Source organism: Pipistrellus kuhlii, unplaced genomic scaffold (assembly GCF_014108245.1).
Source record: "Pipistrellus kuhlii isolate mPipKuh1 unplaced genomic scaffold, mPipKuh1.p scaffold_m20_p_12, whole genome shotgun sequence".
Classification (NCBI taxonomy): Eukaryota; Metazoa; Chordata; class Mammalia; order Chiroptera; family Vespertilionidae; genus Pipistrellus; species Pipistrellus kuhlii.
The window spans coordinates 18,192,175-18,212,909 of NW_023425427.1; the positions used below are offsets into that span (position 1 = coordinate 18,192,175).

The 20,735-nt window shown below is 44.0% G+C and overlaps 3 protein-coding genes across 5 annotated transcripts in view; 2 read left to right on the forward strand and 1 right to left on the reverse strand.

Moving 5' to 3' along the window:
- MYORG (myogenesis regulating glycosidase (putative)) overlaps window positions 1–19,870 on the forward strand; it is a 27,899-nt gene extending 8,029 nt beyond the window's left edge. The window contains exon 2 of one of the 2 annotated variants that reach the window (XR_006741261.1): window positions 19,823–19,870. The gene's annotated coding sequence lies outside the window, so the exon portion shown is untranslated. Of the gene's footprint in view, window positions 1–9,792; window positions 9,813–19,822 lie in introns of those variants that run through there. The other variant, XR_006741262.1, reaches the window with a different exon arrangement.
- Window positions 1,697–14,695, reverse strand: NUDT2 (nudix hydrolase 2). Of its 2 annotated transcripts, none has more exons than XM_045580051.1 (3): window positions 14,559–14,695; window positions 4,102–4,231; window positions 1,697–2,206 (listed from the first exon to the last, which is right to left on the reverse strand). In XM_045580051.1, exons 2-3 carry the CDS (start codon window positions 4,226–4,228, stop codon window positions 1,890–1,892), a joined length of 444 nt encoding a protein of 147 aa, XP_045436007.1. In that variant the 5' UTR covers window positions 4,229–4,231; window positions 14,559–14,695; the 3' UTR covers window positions 1,697–1,889. The 2 variants fall into 2 exon arrangements, with proteins under 2 accessions (XP_045436007.1, XP_036289430.1); XM_036433537.2 differs by having other exon boundaries at window positions 4,102–4,242; window positions 14,559–14,668.
- Window positions 14,723–20,735, forward strand: part of KIF24 (kinesin family member 24) — a 48,426-nt gene continuing 42,413 nt past the window's right edge. Inside the window, exon 1 of the mRNA XM_045580046.1 lies at window positions 14,723–15,051. The gene's annotated coding sequence lies outside the window, so the exon portion shown is untranslated. The remainder of the gene's footprint in view (window positions 15,052–20,735) is intronic.

Sequence of the window (20,735 nt, forward strand, 5' to 3'; positions counted from 1 at the left end):
GTACATGTTTTAATGGACAACTCTGTGAGGCACAGAGGAATGACCCCAAAGCTATACAAGAGTTGAAACCGGTTTGGCTCAGTAGTTAGAGCGTCGACCTGCGGACTGAAAGGTCCCAGGTTCGATTCGGTCAAGGGCATGTACCTTGGTTGCAGGCACATCCCCAGTAGGGGATGTGCAAGAGGCAATTGATCGATGATTCTCTCTCATCGATGTTTCTAACTCTCTATCCCTCTCTCTTTCTCTGTAAAAATCAATAAAATATATTTTAAAAAAAAAAAAGCTATACAAGATATTCTAAAGCAGTTTTTCCTCTGGCACCCCATCCTCAAAGCATACCTTCTTAAGCCTCAGTTTTCCCAACTATAAAAACAAGCAGCAAAATAAGGTCATTTTCCAGATGCCTTCCCACTCGGACACATGAGGTCTTAGCATCTTGAAATTCTACAGCCTCCCATGCTGAGAGCACAGGGCCGGCCAGCCCTTGTTAGGAGGCAGCGAGTCTGTGGTTTGGCACCACTGCCCAGCAAGGCATTTATTAAATCAATGGGATGTGGTCCCTGCTGGCCAAGAAAGAGAACATTAAGCTCCAAAAACTTCCTGCAGCAGGCCTCCTTCAGAGTGCTGCTCAGAGGGGTGAGGAACAAAACCATTCAGGTCCCTGGCGGTGCTCCAAGATCCTGTTCACTAATACTTCTGCCCTGTCTGCACGGAGAACTGGGGACTGAGAACATCTGGAAGCCGCTTACGACCTGGGTGACTTCTCTTTCCTTCCTCTGGAGGTGATAGTTCTTGACCCTGGTAATCTGGGTTGACCTTTGCCAATGACCCTTCCCACCCAATCTTCTGAACTTTGTTGGGCAACAACCCTCTAATAAAATCCACATGAACTCAGCTGCTAACAGCTTCTGGAAGGGCTAGAGGATCTAACACCTGCCCTACATTCCTGGAGCCCTAGTAGCAAGGGAAAAGAGGGCTGAGACCCAACTCTTGCGCCTCTGGGTCTTAAAGTTGAGTTGTGCAGAAAGGGAGTAGGAGGGAAGAGAGAAAAACCAATGGTGAGGGGTTGCTAAAGGTGGGAAGGCAGCTGCAGGCGAGGAGTGCACATGTGTAGTGACAGGGCTGTTGGGTAGCACAGCAGAGTCCCTCTGACCTGCTACTTGCCAGTGACCTCAGTCATGCTGACAAGGCCCATGCTGACTCTGGGAGGCAGGACTGGGCCAACAGGTTGGAGTGCATGTGTCACCGATGTGGTGGCCCAGAGTTGACTATACCTCTTCTCCCTGCTGTGATCTGGATTACGTCCCCAAGTTCCTTGGATCTCTAATTATTTTAGAAAAACTTTACTGAGCACCTACAACATATGTGACTGGTGCTGGGTGAGATACATTAGTGAGCCAAACAGACCCCGTTCTTGTGCTCTAGTTCCACTCACTTGCATATCCCATCCGACTACAGGCAGAAAAGTCTCAGGGGAGGTGGGGTGAGAGTGCTTGGAGTTCCGGAGGCAGGAGAGCCCCACTCCCTTAGCTTCTCTGGGGTACAATGCATGGATACAGGATTCCTTCTGGCTAGGGCCAGAGTTCCAATTCACTTTAGTGTTTCTCCCACCAAGAGCAAGAGCCCAAGAAATAAATATAACAGCTTGAAGGACAGATAGACAAGGTTTATTTTGTACAAGGATGCACTTTAAAAAAAAATACCTCTTCCTTCACCTTCCTTTCCACCCAGCTAAGATTTTTGCCTGCTCGCCTCTGAGTGATATAATAATGTGTCTGTTCTCTGCTATGATGAGCCAAAGACCAGCACAACCTTCCCTGGAGCTGAAGGTGAGTTCATCTCAGAAAGGCCCTCAAGGATCCTCCTGAGGCAAATGACTGTGTTTCAGCTCAGGCCACTGTGGAGCAGAGAAACTGGTGTCCCTCGTGGAGTAATGCCTCCATATCCTTGAATTGAGCCAACTGGCAGGCCTCCTCCAGCCCCAGCCAACGGTAAGCTTGGTGCTCATGGGAGAGGCGGATCTCTACGTCATAGTCCTTCACCTCTGCCAGCCAGTAGATGACTGTTTTAGGCTGCTTCCTGGCCACATAATTGAGCTCCCTTCTGAACCCCTCAATGATGGTCAGCTGGCTTGCTTTTAGGCCTGCTTCCTCTTGAGTCTCCCGCAGGGCTGTTTCCAATTCATTTTCCCCGGGTTCCACATGGCCTGGTTAGGAGAAAACAGAAAGAGGAGGGGGAGATAATCTTCCACAAAGCTGGATTTTCCAGGTTAGGTGATTTAAAGATGGGATCTTTGGTGACTTTTCTAGCTGTTGCTAGGCTGAAGGAAGTCTAGAGATTGGTAATATCTGAACATGCCTAGGAACGGGGTGCAGGGCAGGTAGTGTTTGGCTCTGCAGTGTCCGGGAAACCCCTCTTCCTCACCCCATCTTCTCTACAGAGAGTGAAACAGACCATGTGCTTGGCAAGTTTGGTCTAGAATACTGCTCCTTTGATGGTGAGAGAGATGGCCTACCTCAGACATCTGCTTTCTTATTCTTTGGAGCTTTCCTCATCCCATATTCTTAGGGAGACCTTTCCCTTGGAGACCTTAAAGTGATTTTCCCAAGGAGGGGCAGTCCCTTCTTGGCAGGTGGGAGTGAGCTGAGAGTGAGCACTTTGCCTAAAATCCACAGTGAGGAGTTAACATTGTCTGCAGTTGGTCTCTAAAGTCCCAGGGCCAACAGCAGGCTCAAAACCACGCACTGCAGCATCAGCAGCTGTTTCCAAGTAGCTATCAAGGCTTTCCAAATTGTTTTCATCTTTCTAACTGAGCAAGACCAGATTCCAGTTTCACAGGGAAAGTCCTGATGGGAACTCAGACTAAGGACAAGCCGAGAAACAGTTCTAAGAAAATTTGTTGGCAAGACCTAAACCCCAGCAGACAGCTGCCAAGAAACTGTTGTAGGAGAACTTGAAGCTCTGCAGACTGGGAGCAGCCCTCAGCCCTGCCGCTAGGCCCTTCCTGCAAATTCTCAGTTTGCCCAGAAGAGCCAAGAAGGACTGGGAAGAGTCTGGCAGCCTCTGTCAACACATGGCTCCAGCAGTTGCTGGGGGCCTCCTGGTTTGGGAGCTCACGGGGAGCAGGAATTGTTAGCTGTACCCTTCTTGGTTCGGAGACAGGGCTATAGTCTGGCCTTCCTCGTTCCTGGGGTCCTCACAGCACTGTCCTGACTCAGCTGCCGCTGCACAGCTCCGACAGAAAGCAGCCGGCAGTTTGGACTTAAAGACCATTTGAGCTCATGGCTTCTGGAGAATGTTCTCTGTATGGCACCTCCTATGGCGTCATGCTCACAAAGACAGGTAGGTAATGCATCAAGGACGAAGGTGAGAGGGGTGCTGGAGGTGGCAGAAGTGACTCATCCAGGATGTCTACCTTCCCTCACAAGTGTGTGGGAGTCTCTAAGCACACCGTCCCAACATCAGCATTCTGCCCACCAACATTAACAGGGTGACTTCTCCCCCAGGCCCAAGCCTCTCAAAATTGGGAGGGGCCCTTTGAAATCTTTCAGTGTGACACAGGAGATCAGGAGACAAATGTGACTATTCCTATACAGAGTATTCGTAACATTTCTTTTCCTTTTTGTCATCTCATCTTTCCTTAGTGAAACTTAAATGTGCAAATTTTATTTATTGTTCCCATTTCCTTGTTTTCCTCCAACCCTGGGTTATTTTTCACCTCCCCCTCCCCTACCCAACTCTCCCATCCTGCTCCCTTCCCCGAGCTGTTCACTCTGAGCACCTGATCTGTAGCCACAAGGACCTCAATGCCCAGCCTTTCCTCCTTCCTAGCCATTCATCAGAGTCCTGGCGCTCTGGTGAATGATACTCACAAAAACCAGGTGCTGCTTCTGTCCTGGGGTTCAGTCACAGAGTTTTGTTTCGTTTTGCTCTAGCCTAGTATGGAGCCATTGTTTGTAGAAAGGATCAGGCCTCCTACATACCTCACATCCTCCTGCTGCACAGTTACTGGGAAGCAAGAAGTGTGTGGAGCCTAGCAAGGTGGATTTCTGGGTAACACTTGGCATTTCCCCACGAGCTAGCCCCTCTGGGTACTTGTACCTTTAGGAGGAGTCCAGTGATGAATGCCATCTGATGCCTGCAGCAGTAGAAACTCAATTGAGGTGTTGTCTACCTTGGGAATGAGGCGTCTTCGGAAGATGATCAAGCCACATGCTCTCAGGGCCATGGTCTGTTTGAGAAGAAGGGGACATGGGAAGTTACACAAAGCCGGAAGATCCATTCTGGGGGAGCAGCACTCTAGTGCTGGGGAGTAGCACAGACCAGCTAACAGTGGCCTCATCACCTACAGAAAAAGGCAGAATGCCAAGAGCCAATGGGGGAAAACCAGGAATCAGAGATAGGCCTTTGTGCTGAACTGCAGGACGCTGGCCCTACCCTGCCAGTGTGGCTCTATCCCAACTCCTCCAAGCCTCTCTGCTAAAACACAGGGCTGGTGTGTGTTTAGAAACTACAGATCCCCGGAAGCAAACCCACTGAGACTGGAGAGATGCTGGGAATGGGAGAGATGCAGTACAACATTATCATCAAACCCACAATCCCATTCTCCTCAGCCTCCGGCCTGAGTCTCTGGAGCAAAGAGATCCCAACAACGTGTTATCTGATGGCTTAACGGGGGTCACTTAGGAAAGGTAGCTTGGTGTACACTTTTTTTTTGTCATGGATTTTTTAGTCTTTTATCCATGTTTTGGAATGTTATACACTCACATGGTTCAAAATTTAAAGGGCACACACAGTAAAAAGTCTCTTTCCCACCTCATCAGAGGTAAAACTAGCACGGTGGTCAAGAGTGAACCTAGAGCCTGGGTTCATGTTCTGGCTCTGCTACTTATTCACTGTGCAGTTCCCTCCTAAGCCTCAGTTTCCCCGTCTGGAAGCCAGGATGATAATAGTTCTACCTCAAGTGTTGCTGTGAGGACTGCGTGACTGAACTTTTGTAAAGTGCTTTAGAACAGAGCCTGGTATGTACATGAGTTTGAATATGCACAGAAAAATGTCCGGAAAGACACATCATTAACAGTGTTTTCTGGAGGGTGAGATTATGAGGAGACTTTCATTTTCTACTCCACATATTTCTGTATTGTTTGGAAATTTACAGAGAACATTTACTAATTTTATAATAAGCAATACAATAAAAACTGAACTTTTTAGTCTTTTTCCATTTCATGTAGTCTTTTTTTCTATTTCAGAAAAATATGTCAACAACAACAAAAGACAGGAAGGGAGAACAGTAGAAATATCTGCAGAACTGGAAAAAAAAAATCACCATCTGAAGGTGAACATGTAATCAAGGTAACAAAAATTTTTGAAAGATGTTTTATGTAAGGCCCTGTTAAGAAAAATCTGTGTCATTTGTTCATTCAACAAATATTTATAGAGTACCTACTATGTAGTAAGTACTATTCTAGGCCTTTGCCCTCATGTAGTTTATATTCTAATGGAAGAGGTGGGCTTTAATTAAATAATTAAGCAAATTAAAAAATAATTGCCAATAAAGTATTTCCTACAAAAGAAAAATGTATAATGGGCAACCTGACCTTGTCTAAGGCAGGGTCAGCAAACTGCGGCTCGAGAGCCACATGTGGCTCTTTGGCCCCTTGAGTGTGGCTCTTCCACAAAATACCACAGCCTGGGTGAGTCTATTCTGAAGAAGTGGTGTTAGAAGAAGTTTAAGTTTAAAAAACTTGGCTCTCAAAAGCAATTTCAATTGTACTGTTGGTATTGAGCTCTGTTGACTAATGAGTTTGACGACCACTGGTCTAAGGGATCAAGGAAGGATTCTTGGAAGAAGAGATGTGTGAGCAGAGAAGTAAATGATGAGTAAAAGAAGAGCTGGCAAAGGGAAGGAGGAGAGAGGCGTGCTCCAGGGAAGGAACAGCATAGACAACGGTCCTGAGGTGGATGCAGAACTGAAAGGAAACCAGGTGTCTCACATGCAGTGAAGGCCTGGGAGAGTGTCCCGGGCAGGATGCGCCCTGAGTCAGCAGGGCCTCATCTGCATGATTCCAGGGCCAGAGGAAGAGCTGGAGCTCACAGACAGCACAGCTAACTGCAGAGAGGGCAGCTGGGGTAGGAGCTGATGGTCTCTATAGCCCCTTTGTTGGTGCTTAATCAAGATGAGCTTGCATCTATCACAGGCATAAAAATCAGATCCAAACTAAAACCTGTTTCAGGGCAGTTCTTAGGACTGCCAACAGATGGTAATGTTACTCTAGGGAACAGCAGTTCCTTACCAGAAAGCCAAACACACCCAGCACTGCGACCTTTCCAAACCTGGAATGGGCGTTTTAAGGGCTGGAACCAATCTCAAAAGGGCTTTCTAAAATGGCCTCTGCTATAACACACTGTTGGTGAGAGAGTAAATTAGCATATCCTCATAGGAGGGCAATTTACTTATGAATATCAAGACATAGCATATTCCCTTAGACTCAGAAGTCCCATTTCTAGGCATCTGACATCCAGAAATATATGTTTCAGATGCACACACAAGGATGTTCATTACAACTTTGTTTGTAATATCAAAAAGGAAAAAAGGAAAAAACAAATATCTACCAATAAAGGAATAATGAAATAAAGTACAATACATCTCCATGATAGAAAGTTATGAGTATGCTCTCTCTTCTCCAAAGCACACCCCTGCCTCTCCTTCCTCTTTCATCCCTCAGGGTGTGTGTCTCTCTCTCCCTCTTTCTCCTAAGATCAGAGGGCCCTTCTATTACCTTTGTCACCTTCTAAATAAACTTTCCTTTATAGTTTGGAAGAAAATTATGAAGCCATAAAAAAATGAGGTAGAGCCAATGTGCTGCTTGTAAAAATATTTTCAGACATACTAAAATATATATGTTTTAGAATATATGTATAATGTGATCCTTTTTGAGTTTAAAAATTCATTTAAACTGAAAGCGGGTTTTATTAAACATTGTGTTCTATTTCCCTGGTCTCCTCATTTATGCAGAGAACTTTCCCCATTTTGGAAGCCAGAAATAAAGGTTTCAAATTACTGGTTCCAGTTATAGGCAGAGACAGGTGTCTGATCCCATCCCCTGTCCCCTCTCACCCAGGCCCCATCAAGATGCTCAGAAAGTATTAGCAAGTTATAAGTGTAAGGCACCTTTTGCCTGCCTTGGGTGGATTCCTGTGGAATAAATGTTAGAATCCCTAGATAAACTCTGCAATCCAAGACTACAGGCACAGTACCCTCCCTGCCTGGGACAGGAAGCCCCAGAGCATTCCTTCACACCACTGCCATCCCAACACAGCCTCAGGAAACAAAGATGGAGGAGCCAAGAAAGACAGGCCTGGAGTGGCCTCGTGGAGCCAACAAGGAGAGGGGAATAGGCCAATGTTTTCCTATGGGGAGGGGACTTAGAGGAGTATCAAGGGTGCACCCTAGCAAAAATGCATCTCAGTAGATACCATTGCACAGGAGTGATAACATCTACCAACAGTTCATCTCTAATGAGGCCAGAAGAGCTAAGATCAAGAGCTAGGATTAGATGTCCTCTTTCTAACTATGCTCTCGACTCATGGAGGAGGTCTGAGACAGTTCTAGAAAGGCAGAACTACTATTTTTCCTTTCAGTTGCTTGGCTTGAGCCAGCTTTTCTCTGGAATTTCTCCCTCCTTCTCCATACATGTAATCTTCTGCTCGTTCTTTCAGAAGCAGCTCAGATGTCACCCATTTTCTGGGCCTTTTGCATAGCTTGAATAAATTTCTACTATAAGGTTTGATTAGAGAAGCCAAACACTATGAGCAACAGAAAATTAAGGATTTAGTATAGGAATTAGACCTTGTTCGAGGATGGAAGTTGGGGGAAAATCCATGCAGTGCTGCTGCATCTGCATCTGCTGTTGGGCCTGAAGTCTCCATAGGCCAGCAGGCCAGCAGCTGGGAAGGGAAGTTGGCTGTGGAGGAGAGTGAGGAAAATCGGAACTAAAAGGACAAGTGGAACTCCTGAGGACAAACTGAAACTTGCAACTTCCTTTCCCCATCTCAAGCTCACTGACGCAGGTGACTTGAAGAAGCTGGAGCTCTTTGCCACAGAGCTGAGTGTACACCTGGCCCAGGACTCAGAGTAGCTGAAGGAAGAGATTCAGTGGAGTGGTGGAGCTGCAGGCCTCGGTGGGTGGCTGTGCATAAACAGCATGCACGTCAGTGTCAATGGTTATGCACGGCCACCATGCCTGATACCCTGCTCTGCCCCCTTCACAGTGTACTGGGAATTGCTTCACTTCACTTTACAAACTCGAATAAAATTTTCTTGAGGTCCCCGAAACCGGTTTGGCTCAATGGATAGAGCGTCGGCTTGGGGACTGAAAGGTCCCGAGTTCGATTCCGGTCAAGGGCATGTACCTTGGTTGTGGGCATATCCCCAGTGGGGGGTGTGCAAGAGGCAGCTGATCGATGACTCTCTCATCGATGTTTCTAACTCTGTCTCTCTTCCTTCCTCTCTGTACAAAAATCAATAAAATATATTAAAATTTTTTTTTCTTGAGGTCAATCCTAACTGGAACCATACAGAAAGGGAATCCTGGGAAACCTCGTTCCAGCTTAGCTAAGGACACAGTACAAAGCCGCAGGCATGCATTCCTAGTAGGGTAAACCTCTAGTTCTAGCAGGGAACAGCAACATTGTGAACTCTGTTTCCCTGGGACTTAGTAGAGCAGCCCTCAACAGATGTTCATTGATTCACCAGAACTCTCTCTCCCACACCTCACTCAAACAAATGCTCAGGATATGTTCTGGGAATTTGGGAAATAGCCCAGTGTTTTTCTAAAGAGTGCCATTTACATAAAAGTCAATGGAGGTATTGTTGGAGGTTTTTTGGAGTCCACTGAACTGAAACTGTCCTGGGGTTTGAAAGCATCTCTCTGTCTCTCTCTGATACGCACACACTCCAAATGATTTCAAATCTCAGGAGGTTAAAGAACACAGCATCCAATATGCAAATACGCCTGCAGCCATCACTGAGGTGAGAACGCCAGGCCAGAACAACAGCAGGCAATTCACACTTAAGAAAAGTGGCAAAATGCCTTACGTGGTTAAAATAACCTGAACAAAACCAAAAGCACCCCTCGATGTCACTAGAAGGTTTCCGGAGCTAAGGAAAAGTGCCTTGGCTTTCTCTATATATACCACTCCTTCACACCTAGGAGGTTCAGGATTTAGGTGCCAAAAAATAATTTACAGGTAAATGGTTATACTGATGTGCTGTGCTTCCAGTTTTTTGGTGTGTGTTTTTGGTGTTTTTTTCTTCTTCCAAATCAGAGTGCTATTGCAAGCATAGATCAACCCCAAAGCTCTCAAATATACCCTTAGATATAGAAAGAGCTCCCCTAATCCTCCCCCAACATATATTTCATAGCCTAAAATCCCTTTAGTAGAAATGTTTCATGCCACTACCTTTTCAAGTAAGCATCTACACTGTGTTAACTACACTGCACCTGTTTGTTTTGTTTTTTTAATATATTTTATTGATTTTTTTACAGAGAGGAAGAGAGAGGGACAGAGAGTTAGAAACATTGATGAGAAACATCGATCAGCAGCCTCTTGCACACCCCCTACTGGGGATGTGCCTGCAACCAAGGTACATGACCTTGATCGGAATTGAACCCAGGGCCCTTCAGTCCTCAGGCCGATGCTCTATCCACTGAGCCAAACCGGTTTTGGCTGCACCTGTTTTTTCTATGTATCTTTTTTAAAAATACATTTTTATTGACTTTAGGAAGGAAGGGAGAGGGAGAGAGATAGAAACATCAGTGATGAGAGAGAATCATTGATTGGTTCCCCTCCCGCACACCCCCCTCACTGGAAATGGAGCCACCACAGTGCCTATGCCCTGACTGGGAATTGAACCATGATCTCCTGGTTCATAGGTTGACCCTCAACCACTGAGTCACACTGATGGGGCTAAAAGTATCTTTAAAAAATAAATAAATAAATATATATATATAAATATATATATATATATATATATTTTTTAATTGACTTTTTACAGAGAGGAAGGGAGAGGGGTAGTTAGAAATGTCAATGAGAGAGAAACATCTATCCGCTGCCTCCTGCACAGGGGATGTGCCCACAACCAAGGTACATGCCCTTGACCGGAATCGAATCTGGGACCTTTCAGTCCGCACTCTGACGCCCTATCCACTGAGCCAAACCACTTAGGGCTACATCTATATTTTTTAATGCTCAAAATAACGCTTCATGATAAGCATTACTATCTTCATTTTATGATGGGGAAACTGAGTTCAAAAAGGTTAAAATACTTGCCCCAAGGCATACCTGGTCTGTGAATGGTGAGATTTGAATCCAAGTAAGCCTAACTCCCAAGCTATATATATTCTTTTTCCTTATACAGCATTCCTTACCATGAAAAAGCAGGGTTTGGGGCAAAAATGGCCCTGACAGAGGACATGCAAATAACTTATAAAAATTACTTCCAGTTCCAAAATTCCCAGTCTTTGATCTCTATTCATATGGAGAATTTTTAAAATGCCTGGCTGGAATTCCTTTCTACAGAACGGGGTTTTAGTTGGAAGGGTATGTGAATGAAGGATCTGGTGCCCAAAGACAACGCTGGAGGGGTAGTGAAGCCTGAGGTACCTAAACTTTTCCTCTATGTCAAGGGTTTCTTTGCCTCTTCTGGTTTTCTCCTGGGAAATAGGAACATAAAACCACATGATCAAAACCATATCCAATAGTGTGGGGTTTCCAAGTACCAAGTGTTGGGAACACCCGTGATGCTATCCTTGGACAAGCACACAAGCACCTAACTTAAGACGCTAGTGTCCAGAAAATTTGCCCAGGCCACTCCACTGTGAGGACGTGGTCCAACTATGCTGGCCCACAAGCAACTCTGTGACTGCTCAGCTTTCCCTTATTTTTTATTTTTAAATATATATATATTTTATTGATTTTTTTACAGAGAGGAAGAAAGAGGGATAGAGAGTTAGAAACATCGATGAGACAGAATCATCGATCAGCTGCCTCTTGCACACCCCTTACTGGGGATGTGCCTGCAACCAAGGTACATGCCTTGACCGGACCTGGGACTTTTCAGTCTGCAGGCCTAGGCTCTATCCACTAAGCCAAACCAGTTTCGGCAGCTTTCCCTTATTTTCCACATCATAATGGTCTTTTCTCTGTCCTTCCAAAGGAGTGGACAGAAATGAGCCACCCATCTATGAATAAAGTTCTCTCTTGTAACAACAACAGCAAAAAGAGAAAAAGAAAACAGAAAAGAAAAAAGCCCCCAACCACCATGATGAAATTGAGACAATGAAAATGTTCCCTCAACTCCACCTTTCCCTGGACATCTGCCACTTTTTCTTCTCAGAGACCAAGCTGCTGAGTCATCTTGCTATCTTTGCTATTTAGCTGCGGGAGGAAAAAGGAGGTTTCACCTGCAATGACATGAATATTGGCTTCCAGGAGGAGGACAAAGTCAGACAAGGTTGAGACAAAAATCATTTCTAGCGAAGGGAATTCATTTAGTGGCCTATGAGTGCCATCTGCTGTACAATTCTGGAAAGCAAGCACGGGGAATTTTAATATTAGCCTGAAGGGATTTGTTTATTCATCTTACATCTGTTGAGTGTATCCCATGCGACAGGCAATATAACAGGATTGAAGAGTAGATATGGAGCTGAATACTACAAAACCCGTTTTTAAGGGGTTCACAGTCTAGTGAAAGTGGAAGATATTTAAACAGACAAGTTACCAGTGTGTTTTGTGCATCATAGGGGTTTGTGTAAGATATTAAAGAAAAAGGAGTGATTATCTTTAGGTCAAAGGGGTACCTTAAAGGATTCTGAAGGATGGCTAGGAGTTGACCAGAAAAGGCTGGAGGCAAGGGGCACCCCAGGTAAAAGGGGTGAGGGCAAAGACCCTCAAGCACAAGATGGCATTCCATTGCCAACAGCTATGTATATATTCTGTAGGCAGTGAGGAGCCTTTGACAGCAACGATGGCTATAATATGGTCAGACTGACATTTTACAAAGACATTCTGGAAGCCTGTCTGGAAGCAATGAAGGTGGAAATGAATTGCAAGGAAGGTAGAAATAAATTAGAAGGGGAGAGGCAAGATCAATTGATTACAAGTCCGTTGCCAACAGTCCAGATGACAAATGATATAGAGTTAAATTAAGGCAGAGGCAGTGAGGAGAAGGGATGTATTTGAAAGATACCTCCAAGAGAAAATCAACACGATTTGATGTTTCATTGTTCAACAGAGAGGCGGGACACACACACACACACACACACACACACACACACACACACACGTATGGTTTGGGTGACCAGATAGAAGTAGGTGGAGTAGGGAGTAGAATGTAAGCTAATGATTTCTGTTTGGGACAAGTTGAACTTAAAGTGTTAAAGATTAACCACAAGGTAAAATGATGTGGGTCTAGAGTTCAGTGATTCTCTGATCCCATCTCTTCATTTCCCAAGGTGGAAATTTCCATTAGAGAAAAATTGTGCTCTCACAGTAGGTACCTTTGTAGCCCACCTCACTCCATTTGGGTGAGTCTGATTGGGCATCTGTTATTCCAAGCATTTTCATCCTCTTTCAGTCTGAAGTAGCATGGCACCAGCACAGGGAAGCATGGCTGTCTTTGCAGTGAGAAAGACCTAGCTCTTTAAACTGTGCTCCTTTGAGCAAAATACTTTAAATTCACTAAGCCTCATTTTCTCTCATTTGTAAGATGAGAATAACTCCTACTTTTCACAATTGTTGTAATTCAAAATAATGTATACATAGAATCTGATACATCAGAAGTACTGAATGTATGTGTCACTCTTATCCCTGTATCATAAAAGATCAGAAAGCTTTTCTTATTGTTTTTTTTTAAAGATATTGTTTTGTTTTTAATCCTCACCCAAGGATATGCTTTTTTTGACCTAAGGGGGAAAGAGAGAGGGGGAGAGACAGAAACATTGATGTGAGAAACAGCAATTAGTCCCTTTCCTATGCACCTTACTGACCAGGAATTGAACCTGTGACCTTCTGGTGTATGGGAGGACACTCCAATCAACCGAGCCACACCAGCTAGGGTTTATGATGTTTTAATGGCATGCTCTTAAGCTTTTATTAACAGATGAATAACTGGCAGCTGTGGCTCAGTTAAGGACTGTACCATGTACTAAATCAGGGAGTTGCCAGTTGGATTCCTAGTCAGGGCACATGCCTGGGTTGCAGGCTCAATCCCCAGTAGGGTACATGCTGATCGATGTTTCTCCTCTTTCTGAAATCGATAAACATTTTTAAAAAGATGCTTTTCATATTTTCTGCAAAATTGCTTGGGAACACTGTTCATCATTTCCTTATGTAAAAAGTCCCCCAAGCCTGGCTAGTGTAACTCAGTGGTTGAGCATCGACCTATAAACCAGGAGGTCGTGGTTCCATCTACAGTCAGGGAGAATGCCCAGTTGCAAAGTGAGGCCAATCCTCAGTGGGGGCGTGCAGGAGGCAGCCCATCAATGATTCTCTCCCGTCATGGATGTTTCTATCTCTCCTTTTCCCTTTCTCTCTGAAATCAATTGAAAAAAGTAGTTTATAAAGATCCCACAAGATAAATCTCTTTCAATGTAAGTAACTATGAAGAAATTTCACCTTTGAAGAGCGGATTATTTCAATAATTATTTAACTGACAAGTTTTGAGCTAAATTGGGTACTCAATTACAGTAAGTCTAATGGCCCATTGGTTTGTGTATTTCTTTGTTTCTATTAAGTTAATAGCTACCATTTTTTGAGGAGTTATTACTTGCCCAGCATTGTGGGAAGTGCTTCACCTTCATGATTTCAATTAATCTTCACAACTCTCTGAGGCATTACCCACATTTTTCAGAAGAAAAAGGAAGCTATCTGAATAGTAATTCAAAATTATTGCTCTTTACCTGAACTCTCCACTAGTAGTCCACGTTTGGCTATTTGTTTGCATTCACTTTACTTTACTTATATATATTAAGTATAACAAGTTCATAGGAACCAAACCTTGCCTGAACAAAGAAAAAAGTGATGTTTTATGTAGTGAGATGCTGGTATGACTTTACTTCGGCTATAATTGTCACGATATTTTCCATTCAATAAATGAAGCAATTAGAAAATATAAAATCTCTTTTTGGGAAGGAGGCAGGGTTTTAAGTTTAACAACAAGGTTAAAACTGAGGCCCAGGGAGGGGAAGGGAGAACGAGATCGGGGCGCTGGGCCCTAAACCCAGGAACTTTGGGATTCCCGAGGACCCATCCTATCAAGGGTTGGGCAAGCAAGACTCAAGGGGCACTGAACCCTCCTTCTCTGTGTGCACACAGGGAAACTGAGGTCCTGCGAGCGTCTGGGTTTGGCTTGCCCACGCTACACTGACAGCCTGGCGGAGCGCGCGTCCACCTTTGACCCCGAAGCTACGCGAGAGATTAGTCCTAGTCCGTCGCTGAGCTGGAGCCTCCGTTGATCCGCAGAGAATTAAACCCACCTGGGCCGTTCTGCTACTCACCCCAAGCAGGAGGAGGAAGTTGGTGGCTCGTGGACGGAGACGGGAGAGTACGTCGACCAATCCGGAGAGCACGCCTGCGCTTTGGGCGACCAATAATTTGAAGGGGGGAAAAATTCTCGACCCGCCTCAAAGCTGCCGTCCTCTCACTTAGAACCCTCGCGAGATCACCTCTCGAGTGGACCTATTGGCTGAGAGGTAGAAATTGAGGGTTACGCCCACTGTTTTCTCCGGTTTCTGATTGGTTCTCTTAGAGGAGACGATGGCAACGTCAGCGAGTCCTCTGGATGCCCATTGGAGGACAATGCGGGACTGCCAGCGCCCGGCCCTGGCGCGGGCGTTCGAACCAGAGTTTGGCGGCGTTACCATGGGGATGCGGCCTGGCGGCTGCCTCCGGCTCTTGCCTAGACACCACGGTCGCCACCCTGGGGCCTCTCTCCCGTCGTCTTCTGTCCTTAGACAGGGCTGACTGCGGAGACATTTGGGAGCCTCCGAGGTGAGAAAGGGCTGTGAGGACGGGGGCGGGGTAGACCTACCTGGTCGGGAGCCCTGGCTCCTGCCCCGCGGGAGAGAGGGCTCGGCCGTGAGGGTGGACGCCCGCCGAGCGCGTGAAAGCGGCTGGCGGTTGTGAGTTGGTCTCTCCGGGTTGCCCGAGCGCACCCCCCCTACTCTCTGCCCTTCACCCCCATATCTTCGCCTCCTCTTCAGACATTATCTCGAATTCCACTTCTGTGAAGCCTTTTCTGAGCCTAGAAGTCCTTCTACCTTTGAACCATAGCCCCGTCTTAGAGCGCTTCCAATTCCTCCCTGGCTTATTTGTGTACTTCCGCGAACCCCATTTCCCTTCCTTCTCCCCTGTAATTCTGAGGCCTTTGAGACAGGCCAGCACCTTTCACAATGTCTTACAGACACAGTTCGGCGGTATTGCGGGCTGAGTTCCAGACCAACCGTGGTAGGATAGTAATCTGCCGGTGGAGGGCCTTGCCTCCAATTTGTTAGAAACGCAACCCATTGAAGCGTAACGAAGCGAAGCGCAATAAAACGAGATATGCTATAGTAAAATTTGCAGGAAATGAGTTTAACTTACCACACATAGAGGATTCCCCTCTATGCCATGTCCCCCTTCCCCCTCCCATACAGAGATTTTTTTTTTTTTAATGGGAGTCGGGGGTGGAGACCCTAGTCTCATGTGCAAAGGACTTGAAAGGTCAAGGTTGGTCTTTCCACTCTGTGAAAAGGAAAACTTGTTACAACTCTCCCCAAATTGTGGCTTTTAGTCTTGACTTCCCAATGCTTTTATTAGACTCCCTCCCCGTTAGTCTTTGCTTAAAACAAACCATTCTGTTGTTGCTATGTGCCAAGAGAGTTTGTCTGTCTCAGTTTCTTAGTGAGCCACAGCTGTTGTCACATTTTAAGTGTGTTTCAGAAAATGCTTGAAATTATTTTCTCCTTTGTGTTTATTTTCTGCTTGTAGTCTAAGTGCATGTAACAGCTACTCTGGTAACTGCCATTCATCAGGTGTCCATGATAGAATTGCATTATCAAAATTGTTTTATTGTTAACTCCTAAGACAATATATACCCAACCTGCATTGTCAATGATTCTTATATTAAAATCATCGCTCAAGAAGACTTTAATAAGGGGCTGAAAATTCAGATATAGCAGCTATGTTCCTATTACCTTCTTATAAAAGTTTGAACACTACCGAACTGAAGATCTGTGACATGTAATGGAAACCAGACTGGGGATTCAGGGTTAGGTCTTGGCTGGCTTTGCAAGTCACTTAGCCCTTTTAAACCTCTCTTTCCATCTAAAAAAATAAAAGGATTGAATTAGGTTTGAATTCCTGTGGCTCTGTTATCAAGTTAAGCAAACAGTGGATGTCAGGTAGACGTCACATAACTCAGCCTTCCAAAGACCATACAGATGGAAGTAATAGTTACCATTTATTGAGCATTTGCCCTACACAAAGCACTATCTCAGAGGCTTTATCTAAATATTGTATCTTCTTACCATTAGCACATTAATGTGCTCCCCATATAACATTTCATTAAAAACTTTCGTTTTATGTTGTTAATGAAAACTAGGGCATGATCCTCTCATGTTCCAGTTTAGGTAGCATTTTCAACAGAAACAGCAGTTTCTTTCTGTAGACTGCAGTTTTGTTGTTCGTAAAGTGAGAGGTTGAACTCTTCTCAGGTCCCTTACAAATTAATTGATCTATTAATTCGGTTTCCCGTGCTGACTTAGCAAACCTGTTCATAATTTGTGCAGAATGGATTCTCAACAAATTTTGTTAAATAACATAGTTATATTTCTTGTAGTTGTGTTGTAGTCATTTTATACTTCGTAAGTTATTGTCTTAAGGATTTTGATGTTTATGTTTTATTAAATACTAGGGGCCCAGTACCCAAATTCATGCACTTTGAAAGGAACTATGGGCCAAGAGGCTGTAGTAGGCATAGGGGCGGGTCTCAGCCCATCCTCCATGCCCCCGTCCGGTCCCCTGTCTGCTGGCAGGCCTGCTCCCGCCTGATGGCACCAGCCCTGCTCACACCTGCTGACCATGCAGAGTGATTGGGGTGTGAGCAGGGCCCGGGCCATCAACTGGTGTGAGCAGTAGCTGTTGCTCTGATCACCCCACAGGAGCAGGGGGAAGTGGAGAAGCCCTCAGGGATGATGAGGGAGGGCCAGCTGCGCTCACACCTGCTGACAGTGCCAAGTGATCGGGACCGCACCAGGTACTGGCAGTGGGTGCCAGGGTGCAAGTGATGGCTCCAGGTGCAAGTAGGGCCGGCGCCAACAGCAGGTGCGAGTGCTGGGTGGGACCACAGCACGCAGGAGCAAAGAATTTTCATTACTACCAGAGGCTTGCCCGATGACAGAAACCATCACCCTGCCTTGGTCTGGTGCCCCTGCTCACCACCATCATCCCGCCACAGCCAATGCCCACCATGTTCCACATACCCCCCTCTGGTGGTCAGTGCACATCATAGCAGCCGATTGCTCGGTTGTTTCCGTTGTTCAGCCGTTTGGTCTATATGCATATTAGCCTTTTATTATATAGGAAGATTTTTCTATAGGCATAAACTAATAATAATAGCTACCATTTGTGTTGGAAAAACTGTTTTCGAACTGTGTGTCTTTTTCCTTTGTAGGGGAAAATCTCAGTTCTTTCCCTTCTATATGTCTCCTTTAGTACTCACAAAGCACACTTCTGACATTTCTAATCACCAAATGGGGGGTGGTTCCCCCACCAAACAAATCTCTGTGACACCAGGTGGGTGTCCAGCAGTTTAACTCTGTCTGGAGATAGTGTCAGATCCCACAGGTTAAGGACTCAGTCCGATAAGACTGTTCCCACTCCATTTACAAGTCAACTGTAAGTAGTAGATCCCCAGGTTTCCCACAACTTTGTCAGATTTGGCTACAAATTGGAGGTTCCCAGGATCCCTTCCTCAAGTTAAATTAATTTGCTAGAGTGACTCACACAATGCAGGCAAACACTAAAATTACATTTATGAGTTTAATAAAGGATACGATAAAGGGTACAGATGAAGAGATATATTGAGTGAGGTCTGGGAGGGTCCTGAAAAAGGAGCATCTGTGCCCCTCGAGTTGGGATGCATCATGTTGTAGTATGGATGTGTTCACCAATCTGGAAGCTCACCAAACCCATACTTTAGGAATTTTTAAAATATATATATTTTATTGGTTTTTTACAGAGAGAAAGGGAGAGGGGAAGAGAGCCAGAAACATCGATGAGAGAGAAACAGCTGCTTTCTGCACACTCCCTACTGAGGGTGCGCCTGCAACCAAGGCACATGCCCTTGACCGGAATCGAACCTGGGACCCTTGTTGTGATTTGATTCAATAAAACCAGTGGTATCGAATCATGTAGCTAACATATGGATATCTATTCACTTTCTAAAACAAATTCATAGTTTTTAATGAATTATCTATGGTTTGGTTTCTATTTATTTTTACAAGGGAGATGATGATAATTGACATCTATCATAAGTCTTAGGTTAATCAAGTAGCACAATTATAATACATATTAATTTAGATTCCAGTGAATGTAATTATAGTTTTAATTCTTTTTTGCTTTCTCAGCATTACTCCTTTAGAAATAATTCCTCATGCCATTTTGGCAACAGTTCCCAAACGGATGTAACACTGAGTAAAAGAATCTGTATCATCTAATTTATAAAAACTGATTGTCATAGTTATTTTTCCAACTAACCATATGTAATATCTATATTTTAATATATTTTTATTATTGATCATGTGAGATTTATTTTGTAGAAAATATAACTGCAGATATGGCAAAAATCTACAAATGATAACTCTGCAATTGGATTAGACCATAATTTTAAAAATAAAATACTGCATTCAAACTTAATATTGTTTACCACCTGTTACTGGTGGTAAAATTAAACCTTCATATTTAGAGAAATACTTGCACTGTTTTAAGATAACTGTGCTCAACAATTTTTTAATGTTTATTTTTAGGTAATTGCTTTTCACCAGATTTAGAAATTTAATAACCTCATAATGGGGTTCTTGGAAAGAATTGCAGTACTTGCAAGCATTAGCTACTTAACTGTAAACAAACTTGAAACATTTTTAGTTACAAAAAGAAACCTTTTAAAAACTACTTTTGTATGTAATTCATGATTGGTGTCCCAAAATCCACAACTAGCCTTAAGAATTCCATTAAGTATCATATATTCTCATTCCTTCGCAGCTGTTATTTAGGCAGTTGTCTAGTTTCATTTGTGTTCTGTTGAGATCAGTAGTATAGATAGTATAGTCCCTGGAGTTTGAAATTTCCTTGTTGGAGAGAAACATATACTATATTACTCACCTTTTAATCTCCCACTGGTAATACTGAATTTCTTGTGTTCTTAATTAGGGACCTTATGCCTAACATTTTAAGGAAAATTGATTAATAATGTTGGGTTTGTATTGTACCCATTTTTAAAATTATTTATTTTTTTAAAAATATATTTTATTGATTTTTCACAGAGAGGAAGAGAGAGGGATAGAGAGTTAGAAACATCGATGAGAGAGAATCATTGATCAGCTGCCTCTTGCACACCCCCCACTGGGGATGTGCCTGCAACCAAGGCACACGCCCCTGACCGGAATCGAACCCGGGACCCTTCAGTCCGCAGGGTGACGCTCTATCCACTGAGCCAAACCGGTCCCGGCTTAAAATTATTTTTAATATATATTTTTTATTGATTTCAAAGAGGAAGAAAAAGAGAGAGAGAGAGAGAGAGAGAGAGAGAGAGAGAGAGAGAGAGAGAGAGAAACATCAATGATGAGAGAGAATCATCGATTGCCTGCCTCCTGCATGCTCCTACTGTGGGGGATCGAGCCTGCAATCTGGGCATGTCCCCTAGTCTGGAATCGAACCTGGGGCCTTTCATTCCGCAGGTTGATGCTCTATCCACTGAGCCAAACTGGCTAGGGCAATGAAAGTTTTAAGTTGATTCAAGCTTACACATAGTGTTACTATTAGTATAATTTGCTAGTATAATACACCTACTTCAGTATGTCTTGTTCCTTATCTTTATATTCAGCCTTTCATCAAATATGGCAGGCCCTTAAATAATGTTTTATTATAACACTGATGAGATGTCATAGGAACTTACCGTATTTTTCGGACCATAAGATGCACTTTTTTCCCCCCCAGAAGTGGGGAGGGGGGAAGTCCCTGCGTCTTATGGTCCGAATATAGCCTACACATATACTTTAAAAAAAAAAGTTTTTTTACTTGCCCGGCTTTGTGTGGTCTCTGGGTGCTTGCCCAGCTCTAAAATGGTTCTAAATGCTGCTGTTTACTTTACAGGGTTGATTACATGTGTTTATGACTGTGATGTTGGGTTTTAATGCACATAAAATATTTTAGGACACTATTTGTTTCAGAATCTTTTTTTCTTCATTTCCCTTCTCTAAAAACTGGTGCGTCTTATGGTCTGGAGCGTCTTATGGTCCAAAAAATACGGTACCTCTTGTTTTTGTTGTTGTTGTTGCTTTTTTTTTTTTTTTTTTTTTTTTTTTTTTTTTTTTTTTTTTTTTTTTTAATATTTTACTGATTTTTTACAGAGAGGAAGGGAGAGGGATAAAGAGTTAGAAACATCGATGAGAGAGAAACATCAATCAGCTGCCTCC